The sequence below is a fragment of the Balaenoptera acutorostrata genome, chromosome 3, assembly GCF_949987535.1.
Source record: "Balaenoptera acutorostrata chromosome 3, mBalAcu1.1, whole genome shotgun sequence".
Taxonomy (NCBI): domain Eukaryota; kingdom Metazoa; phylum Chordata; class Mammalia; order Artiodactyla; family Balaenopteridae; genus Balaenoptera; species Balaenoptera acutorostrata.
In genome coordinates this window covers 157,795,902-157,815,265 of record NC_080066.1, presented here as the reverse complement: position 1 = coordinate 157,815,265, position 19,364 = coordinate 157,795,902, and the positions used below count along the sequence as shown (strand labels likewise).

The window sequence follows — 19,364 nt, the reverse complement described above, 5'->3', positions numbered from 1 at the left end:
AAAACATTTGATATTTTTCTATTGCTTTTAAAATGGACTTTTTATATATATTTAATGCTTGTAAAGGATGCTCTTTATCTGTGTATATTGTTATTGTGTACATGCAGACAATAAAATCAGAAGTCATCTCCAATAATCTCAGTACAGTTGTGCAGTTTAACATTTATCGAGCGTGCATTATACAGCCACTTTGACTTTAAAAAAGGGGGGGATTAGCAAAACCGTGGTCACTCTGCTTGAGTTATCAGGAGCCAAGTCTGGTGGTATATGCTTTCTTTTCTGGTGGTGGGAACTCTGACTTTTTATTAATAACTTTATTACAATCAATATTGAAGCTAGTAAAATGTGAAGGAAACTCTATTTTGCATAAATAAAATCTGGTCTGTCTTAGACTGATTTTTTGAAATTTATCTTAAACTTGTCATGACTGTGTGTATATACAAAAACGTACAACCTGGTTCTTGTTCCTTTAATAAACAGGAGAACAGAATCTAAAGTCCTTAAAACTCAGCAGCAGGAAGTGGACTGAGTCACATCTAAGGAGAGTCCACCCTCATAAAAGGAGATCAATGGCCAGAAACAGAGCAGAATTTCAAGCAGGATGCTCTCATCAGCAGGTTAGGGACAGCCAATGCCAAGAAAATGAAGAGAATGTTCTCTGGAACTTAGAAGATGTACATATCAGGGAGTAGGGAGAAGAAAAGATAAATGCTAAGAAGTCAGTTGGCACCTTTATACAGAAGGGCTATGAAGAATAGGCGAGGGCAGCTAAGCCAGTGGCTAACAAAAAACCATGAATTCAAAAGGAAAGTATGCGACTCCTCTCAGGAGAGAGGGGAGAAAAGTGTATTCAGAGCTCCAAAACTTACGGTTACTAAGTAGAAGTAACAGAACTAGAGATATAATCATGCTTCCTGTTGGTTGTTTTCAAATCTTGCTCTAAGCAATGCACAGCATAACATAAATAAAGGTAAACTGAATCTATGTCTTTGGTGTTCAGTTAGGAAAGGGGTGTATGGTTGGCTTTTTGTTTGTTTAAGTACAGGTAAATGGATTGCCTGTCCCAGTGACGCATCCGTCCACTTCTTGATCCTGAATTAACCTCACCATTGGGTCTATGCTACTCTACATAGAAGTACTATTTTCTGTGTCTCTTGGGATTTAACTCATCCACTTAGAGATTATCTTTCTCCCTTTATTCCAAACAGAGATGACATAGCCCATAAAATAAAGCTTATCGGTCAGTAAAAACAGCTATAAGTTTCCAAACATGCATAATCTAGACCAGGGGGCCCTCACCTACAAAGGAGTAGCAAATCTGGCTCTTCACAGCTTGTTTCTGTATATTGTTTTATTAGGACACAGCCATACCTATTCATTTATGAATTGTCTATGGTTGGTTTTGCACTGTAACAACAGTGTTAAATAGCTGCAACAAAGACCTTGTGGCTTGCAAAAACAATAATATTCATTATTTGGCCTTTTGCAGAAAAAGTTTCTCTAAATAAAGGTATCAGGATCTCCATGCCTATATTCAAATCCAAGTTGGTCCTATCACCTACTAGTTGTATGATACTGGAGAGTATGTTACTTAACCTCTCTGAGACTCAGTTTCCTCATCTCTAAAATGGGAATAATAACAGAATCCCTTTCCAGGACGCTGTAAGGATTCAATATGATAATCCACGAACCTGTCACAGAATAAGTACTATGTCAGTATTATCTATTATTAACTAATATTATTCCCTTAAAATCCTTTATGCAAGGATATTTTGTTCTCTCTTCATTCCCTTCTCCAGGATATACAGCTCTGAAACACTGGTAGGCATTTGGAATGAAGATTTCACCATTGAACTCTGAGAAAACCACATTTTTATGATGTGATTAAAATGAAGACAAATCAAGTTTAATTAAACATTGAGACTGGCAATTGTGCATCGGGCAGAAGCACATTTCTAGTAAATGTTTAATAATGTGATTACAGAGTGTACTGCATGCACCGGGATGTGAGAAACAATAGTAAATTTGCATGTGAATGTACATCTGTCAACCAAATGAATTTGAGCTCCGTATACACTGCACACTGGAATGCTCCTGGGAAACAGATGGAAAAGTAGGGTAGCAGAAAGGGAGAGGAGTGTAGGAACAAACAAATCTGTGTAGACTCCCAGTGTTGACACTTTCTGGCCCTGTGACTGCAGCAAATATGATCAAACTCCTTGAGCCTTGGTTTATTCCTCTGTAAAAGAGGGAGATTAATATTTCTCTCTTGCAATCATTGGACAGATTACACTAAGTGAAACAATCTATGCACGATGCCTGCCCATTAGTTCCCTCAGTGTGAAAGGTGTAGGTCAGGTCACAGTTTATGCTTGTGTATGTCTAGGTAGGGGAACAGAAGTTGTTAGCATTGTCCTAGAGAGCCCAAGGTTACAGCCCAAATTCCATCCTGTGCCCACCCTTGTCTGGTCCTCAGGCTCCATCACACACTTACGTGTGCCACTGAACCCAGATCTCACCTGACAGCACCCTGCTGCACTCTTTGGAACTGCAGGTACAATGTAGTGTAGTGCATAGAAGCATTAAGTTTGCCTTCTAAGAGATACAGACTTGAGTTCCAGGTCTTTAAGTACTAGTTTATGACCCTGGGAGTTAATGTCATAAACCTCCATATTCCTATCTGTAAAATGATGACAAAAATAGTCTCCACCTCTTAGGGTTACTGTGAAGATTTAATGTAAGAACGCAATTCAGTGCCTGAGACTGAATAACTGCACAGTCAAATTTAGTATTAAGATTATCTTGCTTGGGTACATGCATTCCTCTTCCACTAGACTATAAAATCCTTGAGGGCAGGGCTTTTGTTTTATTTCCCATTGTATGGCCATCACCTAGCTTGGATTCACATGTAAAGTAGACTTTGAATAAATATTTGTTGAATCGTGAATGAATGAATGCACAAGGAGATCACTCCACTCAAACCCACTCCACTGACGAGGAGGGGGATTAGCAACATCTTTTTTTATATAAAAGGCAACATCAGTTAATAAAAAGACGTTTGAAGTGTTTCTGCTATTTGAAAATGCAATATAAATTTTTTTCTGGCCCATTATTTACTTACTTCCTTAATTTGTTTTGCTATAACCTTTAGCTTTTGACTTAAACTGTCATTTTCTAATTCTGTACCTGGTCCCCAAGTGTTCTTATGCAGCACTGCATATCCATCCTTGGCATTTGTCAGATCCCTCCAACCAGGCCAACACAGTGTCAGGGACTTACGGTAAAGCTATAAAACTGCCATGTGGAAAAGAAATGCACCTCATGGCGCAAACCGTAACTATCGCTGGGAATCTAATCCAATCCACGTTAACTCCATGAACTGAAGATTAAAAGTGCCTCTTTATCCTTGACTCATCTGTCCTTCTTCCTCTGACCCTCCCTGCCCCTTTCTTTAGCCTGCCGGGGTATTGACAGGGATTTCAGAGGAGTGGAAGGTCTTTATCTCTTTGAGATGAGCTGCAATATGATTACAATCGATTTGAGTGATTTACAGTTTAGAGTGCCTTTCATTACCCTCTGTGCTTTATAGAATTATAAACGACATACTGTATGTGAATATATATTATTATTATTGGATATTTATGTACTATTTTCCTCGAAGAAGCTAAACATTCTTTTTTAGGCTTTAAATAACTACAGGGACCCTGCAAACTTGTGCAAAGCTTAAATTGAGGAGACTGAAAATTGGAAAGTTTTCCAATAAATAAAGCTATACTCTTGGGTGTGTGTTAGGACATTTGCTGCCCACATAACTCTGGGGCAGAGAGAAAACAGTATAGGGTAATTGTGTTTTAGGTTAGGATAATAATTCTAGATTTTCATAATTAAGGACAAATTCTGTAGGCCATAATTTCATTTACTACGTAAACTGGAGCTTCTCTGTGACAATAGGACAAATAAAACTTGTAATTCACTTAGCCCAGCTTTGAAATTATGCAATATTTGATGACTGTTTTAATTCGGAAGAATTCTTATTATAAAGGCCTTGCAAAGAGTAAGATGTTATTAGTATTTTTATGTCATACTATCTCAAATGAAATTTGAAAATCACATAACATTGTGACCATACTGTAATTCTAATCTTCAAAGTATCATTTCATGGATTTGGTTTAATAAAAATGTACTCACTGTTCATAGAAATTAAGAAATCTTTTTTGTTACATCCCTACTTAAATAGTGCCTAGAAGTGACCCTCAAATTTCTCATAACTTATTTCATTGAGTCCCTGGACTATAATACGTATAATATTTAACTTATGGGTAAATAAACAATTATCGTGCACATTTTAATTAGTAAAAATCCAGTTTCTTTAAATCCAAAGATGGTCTACTGAAGATGAGAAAAACATAAACCAGGACTTAAAACTAAGGTGTGCATCTTATAAAGTCCTACAGAATTTTCCAGGAAAATTATTCTTTTGCTCAACAGCCCTCTAGATCAAAAGGACTGCCCTGTTCGCAAATGAATTCTGGATAAATCTCTTTAGTTACTATAATTGCTACCATATTATCTGATAGACAGTTTCATCATTATGACAAGCTCCTTTGTGTGCTATTTAATTATTTTATAAGTAATCTTGAGTCATGTGTTAGCTTAATGGCTCAGGAGCATATGCCACGTGTCCATGTGCTCACGTGCTATGTGTCTGTGTCTATCAGAAATGTTCTTCTCTTCCACAGGATGATTAAGTATATATGCAAGCATATGTGAATATATGTAAATATATAATTTACATACATCTATGTACACATCCTTGTCTTTTTGTCTTCTGGGCGGTTATGTTTAATTTTAGCATTAGGCAGAAGCCCACAGTTTGCCTTGAAACTCTTATCAGCTTCTAAGAGACATTTACAGGGAGAGAAAGGCTCTAGGTTTGATAGCAGTAATTGTATTTAACTTGTAAGATACAAGGCTATTTATCTTGCAGCTGGGAATTCACAGAAGAGAAAGGAGGCTTGTCTGATAAAACAAAAATTAAAGAAAAAAATACTAAGCACTCTCTCACCATTCTCTCATTCTCCAAGTAAGACCATGAAACAGTAAAATAGACTTTCATTTAATAAAGCTCTTCCTGTCCACTTAGATATGTTGCTAGAAGGTAAAATGGGATCATGAAAGGAAAGAGGCTCCAAGTCCCCAAGGCCTGAGCGATGGTGTAGAGGAAGGCAAATGTCATAAATACCCAGGTTAGTGCTGACTTCTAACTTGGCAGAAACTGAAAATTTAACTTGAGAGAAAAATTCTAAATTGTCAAGACTTGGGATAAGACCAGAATTCCTGGGGCTTGCAAGTGTTCTAGGGTATCAAAGTGAATCCCTGGAAGGAGCAGAGTGTGATGAAAAACTAGAACTCTCAAGTCAGGTGGTCTTGGGTTGGAGTACCAGCGTCTTCACTTACGCTGTGAGCCAGGTAAGTACCTGAGCTCTTGGAACCATTCTTAGTCTGTAAAATGGGGATAGTACTAACATTGACCTCTAGCGTTATATTAAGGCTAAATAAGATATTGAACATAAAGTACAGAGTATGTAGTAAATGCTCAACCAAGAGCAGCCATCACCATCTGGATGAGTTTGGCCGAGAGATGGGGGCATCTCCGTTTTCTACATCTCTGGGACAACAACCCCATGAATTGAGTGGAGTTATTACCCCAGTGATTGTGTAAAGACAAAACACATTAGATGAGTTCAGAAGGTGTATGAAGGTAAATGCCCATTATTTTATTAATGGTATAAATGAAGATTTACATTATGTAAAACAGATAGAAGGAAATAAGAGACAGTATATCCTAGTCCTGCACCGTCCAATACCAGCCACCAGCCACAAGCCTCATAGTGTCAGCCTGAGGATTGAATGAAACATGTATTTAAATCCCTCAGTGCCTAAGACATAATAATTGCACAATAAAAGTAAACCTTCAGGGCCTCAGTCATACCAGTCACATTGCAAGTGTGGTTACGTGTGGTTGTGGCTACCATATTGAACAGCACCAGCATGCAGTCTGAATGAAGAAAAAGAGACATTTTAACTTTCTAAATATCAGTGATTCTCAAACCTAGCTGCATATAGAATCACCTTGGGAGCTCCCTAAAAACACTGATGTCTGGACCAGTGCTTCTCAAATTTTACTGTGCACGTGAGTCACCTGGGGACCCTGTTAAATTCAGATTCTAATTCAGTAGGTTTGGGCTGGGGCCCAAGGCTCTGCTTTTTTTTTTTTAAATTTTATTTATTTATTTTTGGCTGTGTTGGGTCTTCGTTTCTGTGCGTGGGCTTTCTCTAGTTGCGGCAAGCGGGGGCCACTCTTCATCGCGGTGCGCGGGCCTCTCACTGTCACGGCCTCTCTTGTTGCGGAGCACAGGCTCCAGACGCGCAGGCTCAGTAGTTGTGGCTCACAGGCCTAGTTGCTCTGTGGCATGTGGGATCTTCCCAGACCAGGTCTCGAACCCGTGTCCCCTGCATTAGCAGGCAGATTCTCAACCAGTGCGCCACCTGGGAAGCCCGGTTCTGCATTTTTAACAACCTCCCAAGTGATATTGAAACTGCTGATACGTGGGCCACACCCCAGACCAATTAAATTTGATTACCTGGGACTGAGGCCTGAGCATCCACAGGTTTTTTAAAAATTCCCAAGAGAATCTCATTTGCAGCCAGGTTAAAGGATGCTGCTTTACACACACACACACACACACACACACACACACACACACACACACACATCACCAACCCTAGCAAGCTGAAAGTCCCTTGGAAATGGAAACTCACCTACCTGTGAGTTCTAATTCGTTCCTGACAAATTGGAAAAAAATGACTATTTAGCAATGCAAGTATTTAGCATGCACTGGTTTGATTGTTTAATTGATACATTTTGTGACCAAATGTTTGAAGAACTTATTGTAAGATGGTTTTAAAGTGTATTTAGCAATGTTCAAACACATTCATTAAGTAAGCCTCTCTCTAGTTGATGCTATATCGCTACAGTCTTAAAACCATGCTCAAATATGGCTTTCCCTTTTGGTTGTATTTATGCTTCTTATTCCCTTTGCAGGACTTCACTATCTATGTTTTTTCTGCAGCTGAACTGAAAGTAACACTAGTCCTGAATGGATGAATGAGCAGGTAGATGGGGCTTATTTTAATGTGTGCTTCAAATCTGGCAAGGCCTCAAATCTTTGAAGGCAAAGACGAAAGAAAAGGAAAGAAAACCTCCTGGCTAGGAATTAATGAAAACTCAAGGCCTGAGAAATTTCAGGATTATGTCAAGTACACAGACTTGTTTTTAACCCTTCAAAGTCTCAATAATCTAGGATGAGATGTGAACAAAAAAAATCTCTCTTACCCCCATGCATACTGTCTAAACAATGAAAGGATAATAAGCATTTGAAATAAAATATGTTGGAGACTTTCTTTAACTGGGTAATTCTCAAATGGGGGCAGTTTTGTCCCCCAGCAGACATTTGGCGTTTGTGGAGACGCGACTGGCATCAAGGGAGTGGAAATTACGGATCCTGATAAACATCCTACAACACACAGGGCAGCCCCCCGCCCCCAGCAAAGAATTATCCAGCCCCAAATATCAATAGCACCAAGGCTGAGGAACGCTACTAACTGAACGAGTCCAGGCAAGGACTTCTATTTGAGAATACTTTAATGGAAAAAACAACAAAACTAATAACCTAGTGTCAGTAGCAATAAAATTGATAGGAGATAGGAAAATGAGAAAGAAATTTGAGGGAGTGCGATCTGAGTATCAGGATAGGAATCCTGAGTCCGCCCCTCAACTGTGTGATATCATCGGGTAAGTTATTTTGACTCTCAGAGCCTCAACAATGTAACCTTAATATGAGTATGGAGGTAATAATACCAAACCAAGTACCCTCACAGGAGGGAGTGAGGCACATATGCAGTAATGTGTATGAAGGCACTTATAGCATCAGTAAGCACTATAGCAATGTTTTTACTTTCAATCCCTATAAAGAAAAAGTTCTTTGGAATTTGAAACATTCAAATATAAAGAAAGAGTTTTCCCATCCAGTGTCCTTGAAGGGGAGCCTTATCTACATCTTTTCCATGATCTGAGTTGGGTGGTCAAGCAGGATTGAAGCATGGGTCATCGGTGGACATTTTATTGACTGAGGAAAGGGAATTCCAATCAAGAGCACCTCCATGAACTTAGTGTGCGATATCAAGGAAAAGGGAAGAAAAACATTGAGACTCTGCTCTCCTCAGCACCACCTGCTATGGGAAGATGGAAAGTCTTACACATTGAAGCTGCTTATCAGTCTTCATTTTCCAGGAAGCCTGGCTTTGACCTAAAAAGCCCCTTCCTGTACCATGTTCAGTGTTCTGAAAGCCCTGATGACATAACCAGCCACTTATTCACAGCAGAGAGAGAGGATCTTTAACCGTCCCAGGCAGCTTAGCCTCCCAGGGGACCTAGAGCTGGGGCTAAAATTAATTCCTCCTGCTCAACTCACCGTTCACCTCCCCTCTCTTGTCCCCTCCACTGCATTGTGTCAAGACAGCAATTAGAGGCTTTCTAAGGAACATTTGTCAGTGCCCGGGGGATAACTCCGGGCTGATTCTTCTTTTATTTCCCTCTCCTGTTCCTTAGCCTTTCTATTTTCAGGTTCAAAGAAAGAAGATGCTTTTGAGTTGTATCTCCCAGAATTAAGTGATATAAGATTCTGATGGCTATAGAACTATTTTCATTTTGGATCCTTCCTGATTCACAAAAAGCCAATGCTACATGCCATGGGCCCAGCTGGTTTCTGAATACTTCACAGTGGGGTGTTTCAGTAGAGCCACATAAAATCCTATAAATGAGTATGAGAAGGTTCTGGAGTTGACCCACTCACCCTGGTGCACAGGGACCTGGAGAGCAGACATGGTTTCCTGAGAGCATGCCTTCCGAATGAGGTGACGTAAGTGAATATTCTGTAGGAGTTATATTTCTCTACTGTTTAAACATTAGCTATAGACAAGTAGCGCAGCTGAACTCCTCTTGCTGGGTTATAGACTTATCACTATTGATAAAACAGAATGGCTTGGAAAAAGAATGGATACATCATTTTTGCAGAAACTGTGTCAAGATTGCATGACCAGGTGGCTTGATTCTTTGATACCTAGATACAGGGGTTATTTTGATCTTATGGTTTAAAATAAATAAACATTGCCAGATTGCTCTAATGGAGCTTTAAATTTAGCAGAATGGCTCCTTTCAGTAGCACAGGGAAGCAGGTGGGAGAGAAAATAAGGTATCCAAAGCTGAAAAAGTGAGCCACTCCTAGGAAGTCCTAGTCCAACTAGAATGCTGGACTTCCCAAAGCCATTTTCCAATCTAGGCAATGGAGTAAGGTGACAGCTCCTTTAAATACTCAGTATTCTTGGAGTCGCTTCATGGAAGCACATTGCCATTGTTGTTAGGAGGGCAGCTTCATCTCGTTACAAATGAGTCTTTTAGCACAGCTAAGAAAACTTTTCTTTTTTAAAAGAGGATTTTCGACTCCCCATCTCACAGTAACCACCTTTGTGTGGTTACTGGTACTGATCTATGTAACATGACACTTTAAGAAAAGGAATAAATCTAAGATGACACAAGAAAGATGCTCATTTCTACCTATTCATTTTTCAAAATATCCCCCAATTTGCTATGGGAGCAATATTGGAAATTGTGCTCAGCTGGGAACAGGAGAATCTGGTCCTAGTTCTGTCCCTCATTTACTATTCTCTCATGACTATTCTCTCATAGAAAAAACACAATATCTCCCTGGGTCTCATTTTAAATATGAAATGGAGAATAAAAATACCTACCCTACCTTATTTCCAGGCTACTTAATAGTCAAAATGAAGTAGTCTATATGAGTGAATATATAATAGCAAAAAATGCTACTCAAATGTTTGGTAATCCTCGTAGCTAACATTCATTGAGTATTGACTTAACTGACCCAGCATTATGTTGGGTATTTTACATGCATATTCACATTAGCCCTAGAAAGTAAGTATTATCATCATCCCATTGTATAGACTCAGAAACAGAGACTTGGGAGGTTCAATATCTTGCCTAAGGTTTGGAACTGGATCACCAAATAGGAGGAATAAGCACTTACCTAGAGAACCAAGAAAGCAGAGAGAGTAACAAATGAGAATGTGGGGAGAAAGAATCTGCTATATTTTGAAAGCATTATAGTGATCATCAGAGAAGAAAAGTCAGAACTGTTAGAAATTCTTACACTTAGTTTATAGTTGTTATATTTTGAATTATTTGTGGGGACATGCACCAAATATTTTAGTGCTTAGGGCTTTCAAGGTCTTAATCTAGTGGGCCTCAGAATTATAGCTAATGGCACCAAGATCCCAACTCTAGCCAGTTGACTCCAAAGCCCATACTTATAACTGCTTTACTGTATCATGTCCTGTAATAATAACACATATTATTACCAAATGACAGTTACCAACAGTTACTAGTAATAATGGTTTTCAGTGGGAAGCAATGCCATTAAAGAAAGGTTTGTTCTGTTTTGAAAACATAGGATGCAACCCGTAATTTGGAACTAAACATACAAAGAGATAGGCACACAGCAAGGGTCACTGGTTTTCTTACATATATGTGGTTTTAAAAATGACCATTAAAGAGCCTTCTCATTGCTGGCAGCAAACTCGGAATTCTATATTGGCTCAGGGTAAGTGTTTAGCATCAATTTAGAATCTTTGCAATTCCTAATAGAAACACAACAGATCCTACAGCAACATTATCAGGGCCAATGATAATACGCATAGAGAGGGATTGATTTTTCTTATGAACAAATTAACAGTTTTTAAGATTTCAGGCTATTTCGATTCCTCCCATCCCTCATCCCCCAGAGTTTAAGAAGCATTTAAAAATCAGGTCTATTAGTGTCTAGTGCCTTTGGATGATGATGAGAATTCACTGTAGCTGCTAACACCTCTGGCTTTCTTCAAAGGCTCAAAGATAAATGCATACGGTCATTTTGGGGCCTTAATCTAAGACGTGCTAAGAGTATGTCAAAAGACTCCCAGCAGAGACTGAGCTGGATATGGTACAGAGACTGAGATGGTAGATAAATGAGTGGGTGGGGCTTTTTGCTTCAGTATTTTGGGGGTCTTGTATGCTCTTTGTGAATGCTCCCATAATTTTTAAAGAAGACATAGGAAGACTCTGGCTAATAGAGGGAAAACCCAGTAGCACAGTAACTTCTAATTGGCATTTAAAGAAAAGTAATGCTAACTTAGGCATGAAAAAATAATCACAGCCTTCAAGTCATTCAACATTCTTGGGCCACAAATAGGCAAATTTACATATTTCTCTCAAGTGTGATGATTATTAGCTAAAGGGCTCTTACATTTCTGGAAATGTGCTTCCAGCTTCCTTACCTCTGTGCTCACCTCACTATAAAGGAAGTAAGAAGATAACAGTGAGAAAATGATGGGCAGTTTGGAGTGTAGGAGATAGAGAGTTAGACATAGCATAAATGCCCACATTAGTGACAAGTTCAATATTCTGAGCTATTCTCTTGCATCTACCAGGTGATAATGTAATGATGGAGCCAAGGCCTTTAGCCAAAGTATTTTTCCCTTCCATTCCTGGCACTTTTATGATCAGGGTTCAGGGCTCTTTCCTGGTAGAAGTGAGAGATGAGAGGGAAAGCTGAGGGATTATTTGAATGATCTTTTTAAAGAAGGCAACCTTTCCCCCCATTGTCCTTGATTTGGCCATCTGGCTCTGGGAGTTTGCTGGCGAATGCTCCTTGACTATAAAATTTAAACAGATGATTAACCCCTCTCCCTCCCACACCAGCATGCCTGCTATTAAAATGCTTATTAGGACCAACCTCTGAAAATCAAGGCAGGCTAGTGTAAGTGAGAGAGCAAAAACTGGCAAAGTCAACGAAATGAATGGAATTCTACCCTTAGTTTTTCTCGCATTGTTACCCTGACTTGATGTTCATCATCTCAAGTTTAGTAAACTTCCTTACACAGTCCTTCTGCCACCTCTGGCCACCTGTATGTTCAATCACACCTGACTAAATGGCACCACAAAGCCCAGATCTCATATTGATTATTCCATGATTACTGACAATAGTTTATTTTAGAGATGGTGTACCCTTCCCTCCATTGCTCATCATTTGCAGTGCCCCGGAAAATCCATAATCATTGTATTTGGTATGAGCCAGTCAGCAGTATTAATCAGATGGACAAAAGAAGCGTTCAGTGCATAGTTAGTAAGTCTCCAGAAGCTCCCTCTACTGGACCAAGTCCGAAAGAAATAACTTATTGTTTCATCCAAAAAATATGAGTGTGTGCTTAATATTCAGTGTTTTAATGATTGGGTGACAGTCATGAGAAAATCACCAGTTAGAAGTAAGAATGGGAGAACAAAAGAGAGTCTGGTCATTGAGAGTAAAACATGTACCTGTGGGATAATGCTCATTCACTGGCCAGTTGTCCACCTGAAGCGTGGCATTGCCGCCGTTCCTGGTAAAGCGCACCACGTGGTATTTGCCATCATTTACTGGGGTCCTCTCCTCTTTGATGGAGATGTCAACTGTGCCAATATTGAAGACGACTCCAATCTTCCCCTGTTCCTATAATAAAGAAACACAAAAGGCAAGTTATCCCTAACCACAAGGTTTTCTCCCTTTAAAATTGATCCTCCAACTACCAATGAATCTGTAGGTACCCAGAGAGAGCTGTCGGCTTGAAGTTAATAATAGTATCCTACATTTCTCCATGGGCTTTCATCCTGAACATAAAAGCCAATGGTACAAAACCACCCAAATTGCTCTCAGAGGCTGCACTGCACAGGTTACATCATTTGATTGCCCTCAACAGATATCAAAGCTGGAACCACAGAACTACCTAACAAGTGAGTAATGACACTGCAAGGTTCTGTGAGATGAACTAGGCATGTTTTCTAGAAGAGGCTAATCAGACACTGAATTGTAGGTTACTTCACAATTCAGATTTAGGAATAAAGAGGAAATGCAAGCCTGCTTGCACTCTGGGGGGCAACCAAGGCCAAGAGGAGGTGTACAGAATGGTTAGGAGCCAATACCATAGGAGCTAGCACCATAGACTTACTCTTGGTGATACTTTCTGTAGGTATAAAGCACATAGGAAATGTCTGCTCAGTGGGGCCCAGTGAAACTGAACTGGGGTTTTCCAAGTCAGATGCTGGTACCCTTCCCACACTTGTAGCCCTATTCCTACGGTTAAGCCAAAGAAGGAGGTAATATTCAGTGCTATCACTTTATGTTACACAGCAGAAGAGAACCTCTGTGGCCCTACATAGACTTCTGGGAGGGAAAACACAATGAATTCCAGCAGAGTAACATTAGGGCCATGAAGGTGATGATTATGGTGATGGTGGTGGTGGTGACATCAACCACCTCCTGGGAAGTGCCCAGAAACACTGAAATATAAATAACAATGTTATTAAAACTCTTACTCTTCTCCTTTAATAACCTATGACTAAGAGTTGGAATTAGTATTCAGAAGAAGACATAAAATGAAAGTAACCTCACGGATCAGATATAATCAGTCTCTCTCAAACTCTCTGAAAGGTATCAGCATGCAGGGTGTCAGGAGGAAATGGGCAAGGAGAGAAAAGAAACATCTTTCTCCATTTCTCTGATAGTCTGGCTTATTGGCAAACAGTTGGTTGGACTTTCAAAAACAATAAGATTAAAAAATAATAATAATAAGATTTAGTTGTGATTCTGATGTTCTACAAGACTGAGTCACAATATTTGTCCGCATAGTCTCTGTTATCTTCTATTTCCTTCTATTCAAGAAGAAGGAGAAGGAGGAAGAGGAGGAGGAAAGGAAGGAGAAGGATATGGGAAAAGAAGTCCAGAATCCACACCAACCAAGACATAGGAAAGATTTCACTGAATCTCAAGTTTAGTCATTTTGGTTCATTCATTCATTCATTCAATATATAAATACACTATTTATTAAGCACTCACTATGCTTAAAGTCAATAAATTGAGACTTCTGGTGAGATTTTAGGTACTGGTTTCCATATAGTTTGCTAGACTTCACTTATTTTTCCGAAAGACAGGCTTTCCTTAACTAGCCAATTTTCCTTTAGTTACGTGAACACATCTTGTGCCCAATAAAAGAATGAATAAGTAGCTAGGAGCCTTAATCGTAAAAAGTAGGAATCTAGGCTGATCAAAAGAGGCTGATTTCAGCATGCAGGGATGCTGAGATACAGGGTGGACTTCATTGCTTCCTTTGTGCCCTGATAGCACAGCACACAGTGTAAAATGATGTCTGCAATTCCCATGTTCTGTTCTCTGGGAGAAGCAATTCAGGCACCTCCCCAAATGGTGACTAAACATACTCATTTTCTTAAGTTTCTAAGAAACAGGATTTCTTAAATCCCTGTTTATTGAGACACTGTGTTCTCAGCTTTGTTTTGTTTTGTTTTCCTATCTCTGCACCTCCAGCACTAAACAAAATACCTACTATTAAAACATGACGCATGGGGCTTCCCTGGTGGCGCAGTGGTTGAGAATCTGCCTGCTAATGCAGGGGACACGGGTTCGAGCCCTGGTCTGGGAAGATCCCACATGCCACGGAGCAGCTGGGCCCGTGAGCCACAACTACTGAGCCTGCGCGTCTGGAGCCTGTGCCCCGCAACGGGAGGGGCCGCGATAGTGAAAGGCCCGAGCACCGCGATGAAGAGCGGTCCCCGCACCGCGATGAAGAGTGGCCCCCACTTGCCGCAACTAGAGAAAGCCCTCGCACGAACCGAAGACCCAACACAGCCAAAAATAAATAAATAAATAAAAAAAAAAAAAAAAAAAAAAAAAAAAAAACATGACGCATGGATAAGTGAACCTGATGATCGGTTCTTTTGCATCTTTCATGCCCATAATTAATAATATTATGATCCATTTTATTCTTTCTCCTTAATTCTCTGGGAATGCAGAAATGACAATATGACTTTTCTGCTTTTTCTTAAAGAGTTGGCATGTACTTCTAAGGATGTGTGTGTGTGTGTGTGTGTGTGTGTGTGTGTTGGTACCTAATCACGCTCGTGCCTAAATAAGCAAGGCTATAATAACCTGAGTCATAATCTTTTTAGCAGAATTGAAGGACTGGAGGAGTGAAAAAACCATGACTGCAGACACCATTACTCCTCTGCCCACCCCACAAATGTGGACTGTTTATTGCATCACTTGTTCTTCAATGAGAAACCACTGTATAAATCCTGGATGCATGTAAAGGACTGCTGGTGATTCAATTCACCTCACTCACTAATTAATCATGGATGGAGGACAGTTTTAGGGGGAGAGAGGAGACCTTTAAACCAGCCTTCTGCAGCTTTTCAGCAACAGCAGTGGCAAAGTACAGTTCTGGCTCAAGGAGTAGGCTGATCAGTGAGATATATTCTTGGGCAGATTTTCTGCAAGATCCATAATAGATTCAGGAAAAGAGAAGATTTAATCTCTGCCAGAATAAATATTTGGTCCTTATCTTAGGCGCCACACATTTGCTATTGCAATCACTGTTTTGGGGAGGTCTTTTTAATCCTGCTAGCACGTTGCCAATGTCAGTGGAGACCCTTACCCAGATGTTTCATTGTGTTTCCTGCAGTGGTAAATGTGCCTGTGCTGGACCTCAGATGTGGTCTCTTCACTCGCAGTAATGAAATCTCTAATGAGATTTCATTACTGCAACCTCCTTGTCATTTGTCATGGGACCACAGTGGCATTATAATCTGTGGCTAACTGCTTTGTCTCGGTTCATTATAAGCTTTGTGACAAATACCCAAACAGTTGCCCAGGCTTGAATCCATCATGCTCAGCTGCCATGAAAATAAAGTCTGCTGGCTCATGTGTCCAGAGAAGAGATGATGTGAAGGATAAAAAGCACTAGCTTTGGAGTCAGCCCTGACTAACCTGGAGCAACTGACTTAACTTTTCTGAACCCATTTCTTGATAATATATTATGGGGATAGGATACCAGCTTTACGTACTTTGGAGGGCTGTTATAAGGCTGAAATGTTATAATTAATATGACAGTACTTTACTTTATAAATAATAAAATATTATACCAATATAAGGTATACATGAGATCAAGAGAAGGAACCATTCAATCATTTGACTATTTAAAACACTGTGATTGCTGGAGAAGTTCATTGGTTCGATATGATAAACATGGGTTTTAGCATATCTTGGTTCAAATAATACCTCTGATTCTTAAAGCTGCATGACCTGGGGCAGGTTGTTTAACTTCCGGTGTTTCTTTTATAAAGGATCACGTGGAGGGAGGAAGGCAAATTGCAGTGAGGATTTTAGGAGAACACATATGTGTGAAGCACCTGGCACAAAGCTGTGCATATATTGGGACCTCAGTAAATGTAAGTCACCTCTTCTCTTTCTTCCCCCCCATTAGTGTGCCAGAATTCTCCCATTTGCTCTGAACCACTGCACTCAGCAAATTCCTAGTGGTGACTTCTTTGTCAGTCTGGGTCATTGAGTGAGGATGACAACGAACCACACTATAATCGACATGGAACATGTGAGAAACAAAGCTTGGTTGCTTTATGCCACCAAATACTGGTATTTGAAGCTGTTTGTTACTGCAGCATAACCCAGACTATCTGGATGATGGAGTAGGTGCTCAACAAGTATTTTTAACAGAATAATTTTCAAATTCCCACAATCACCCTTAAATTTTTTTTTTTGAATGTAGAAGCATTTAGGAGAATCCAGCTATATTTTATTAAGCCAGACATGAAAGAGATTTGCAAAGATGTAAAACAATGCCATTATCAGTAATTTTTAAAATACTGCTTTTCAAAAATTATGTTATTTATGTGAACATGAATTGGGCTTATTACTCATTTCTAAATGGATTAATAAACAGCTATTTTAAATATTTCATGGCTTTAATTTCTAACAGGGTAAACATCACTAGATATAACTCACGTTAACAAAAGCTCTTTGGGCTTCTCATCATTTTTTTAAGTTTAAAGGGGTCCAAGACTAAAAGATTTGAGAACTGCTATGTTAGCTGATCTGGAAGGTTTATTCCACTCCAAAAACTTCATTATACTCTTGTGTTCAGAGTTCCAGGCAAAACAATAAAAAAATTAGATTTGTTCTATCTTTTCATTCTAAGACATAGCCTAACAATTTAGTACAAAAATTGAATTTTACCTACATTTCTTTTATTTTTTTTAATCTTTGATTTTTATTTTATTTATTTTTTTATACAGCAGGTTCTTATTAGTCATCCATTTTATACACATCAGTGTATACATGTCAATCCCAATCTCCCAATTCATCACACCACCACCCCCACCCCCCGCCGCTTTCCCCCCTTGGTGTCAATACGTTTGTTCTCTACATCTGTGTTTCAGTTTCTGCCCTGCAAACCGGTTCATCTGTACCATTTTTCTAGCCACATATATGCGGTAATATACCATATTTGTTTTTCTCTTTCTGACTTACTTCACTCTGTATGACAGTCTCTAGGTCCATCCATATCTCTACAAATGACCCTATTTCGTTTCTTTTTATGACTGAGTAAAATTCCATTGTATATATGTGCCACATCTTCTTTATACATTCATCTGTCGATGGGCATTTAGGTTGCTTCCATGACCTGGCTATTGTAAGTAGTGCTGCAATGAACATTGGGGTGCATGTGTCTTTTTTTTTTTTTTTTTTTTTTTAAATTTTATTTATTTATTTATTTATTTATTTATTTATTTATTTTTGGCTGTGCTGGGTCTTCGGTTCGTGCGAGGGCTCTCTCTATTTGCGGCAAGTGGGGGCCACTCTTCATCGCGGTGCGCGGGCCTTTCACCATCGCGGCCCCTCCCGTCGCGGGGCACAGGCTCCAGACGCGCAGGCTCAGCAGCTGTGGCTCACGGGCCCAGCCGCTCCGCGGCACGTGGGATCCTCCCAGACCAGGGCTCGAACCCGTGTCCCCTGCATTAGCAGGCAGATTCTCAACCACTGCGCCACCAGGGAAGCCCCTGCATGTGTCTTTTTGAATTACGGTTTTCTCTGGGTATATGCCCAGTAGTGGGATTGCTGGATCATATGGTAATTCTATTTTTAGCTTTCTAAGGAACCTCCATACTGTTCTCCATAGTGGCTGTATCAATTTATATTCCCACCAACAGTGCAAGAGGGTTCCCTTTTCTCCACACCCTCTCCAGCATTTGTTGTTTGTGGATTTTCTGATGATGCCCATTCTTACTGGTGTGAGGTGATACCTCATTGTAGTTTTGATTTGCATATCTCTAATAATTAGTGATGTTGAGCAGCTTTTCATGTGCTTCCTGGCCATCTGTATGTCTTCTTTGGAGAAATGTCTATTTAGGTCTTCTGCCCATTTTTGGATTGGTTGTTTGTTTTTATAATTTTGAGCTGCATGAGCTGTTTATATATTTTGGAGATTAATCCTTTGTCCATTGATTCATTTGCAAATATTTTCTCCCATTCTGAGGGTTGTCTTTTTGTCTTGTTTATGGTTTCCTTTGCTGTGCAAAAGCTTTCAAGTTTCATTAGGTCCCATTTGTTTATCTTTTTTTTATTTCCATTACTCTAGGAGGTGGATCAAAAAAGATCTTGCTGTGATTTATGTCAAAGAGTGTTCTCCCTATGTTTTCCTCTAAGAGTTTTATAGTGTCCAGTCTCATATTTAGGTCTCTAATCCATTTTGAGTTAATTTTTGCGTATGGTGTTAGGGAGTGTTCTAATTTCATTCTTTTCCATGTAGCTGTCCAGTTTTCCCAGCACTGCTTATTGAAGAGACTGTCTTTTCTCCATTGTATATCCTTGCCTCCTTTGTCATAGATTAGTTGACCATAGGTGCGTGGGTTTATCTCTGGGCTTTCTATCCTGTTCCATTGATCTATGTTTCTGTTTTTGTGCCAGTACCATATTGTCTTGATTACTGTAGCTTTATAGTATAGTCTGAAGTCAGGGAGTCTAATTCCTCCAGCTCCGTTTTTTTCCCTCAAGATCGCTTTGGCTATTTGGGGTCTTTTGTGTCTCCATACACATTTTAAGATTTTTTGTTCTACTTCTGTAAAAAATGCCATTGGTAGTTTGATAGGGATTGCATTGAATCTGTAGATTGCTTTGGGTAGTATAGTCATTTTCACAATATTGATTCTTCCAATCCAAGAACATGGTATATCTCTCCATCTGTTGGTATCATCTTTAATTTCTTTCATCAGTGTCTTATAGTTTTCTGCATACAGGTCTTTTGTCTCCCTAGGTAGGTTTATTCCTAGGTATTTTATTCTTTTTGTT

At 39.5% G+C, this 19,364-nt stretch overlaps 1 protein-coding gene across 13 annotated transcripts in view; it reads right to left on the bottom strand.

Annotated features, from left to right (window-relative positions):
- Window positions 1-19,364, bottom strand: part of NRXN3 (neurexin 3) — a 1,648,091-nt gene that overhangs the window by 181,163 nt on the left and 1,447,564 nt on the right. For all 13 annotated transcript variants that reach the window (XM_057543493.1, XM_057543494.1, XM_057543495.1 and 10 more), the window contains one exon: window positions 12,491-12,662. In XM_057543493.1, coding sequence (XP_057399476.1) covers window positions 12,491-12,662 — 172 coding nt within the window. The remainder of the gene's footprint in view (window positions 1-12,490; window positions 12,663-19,364) is intronic.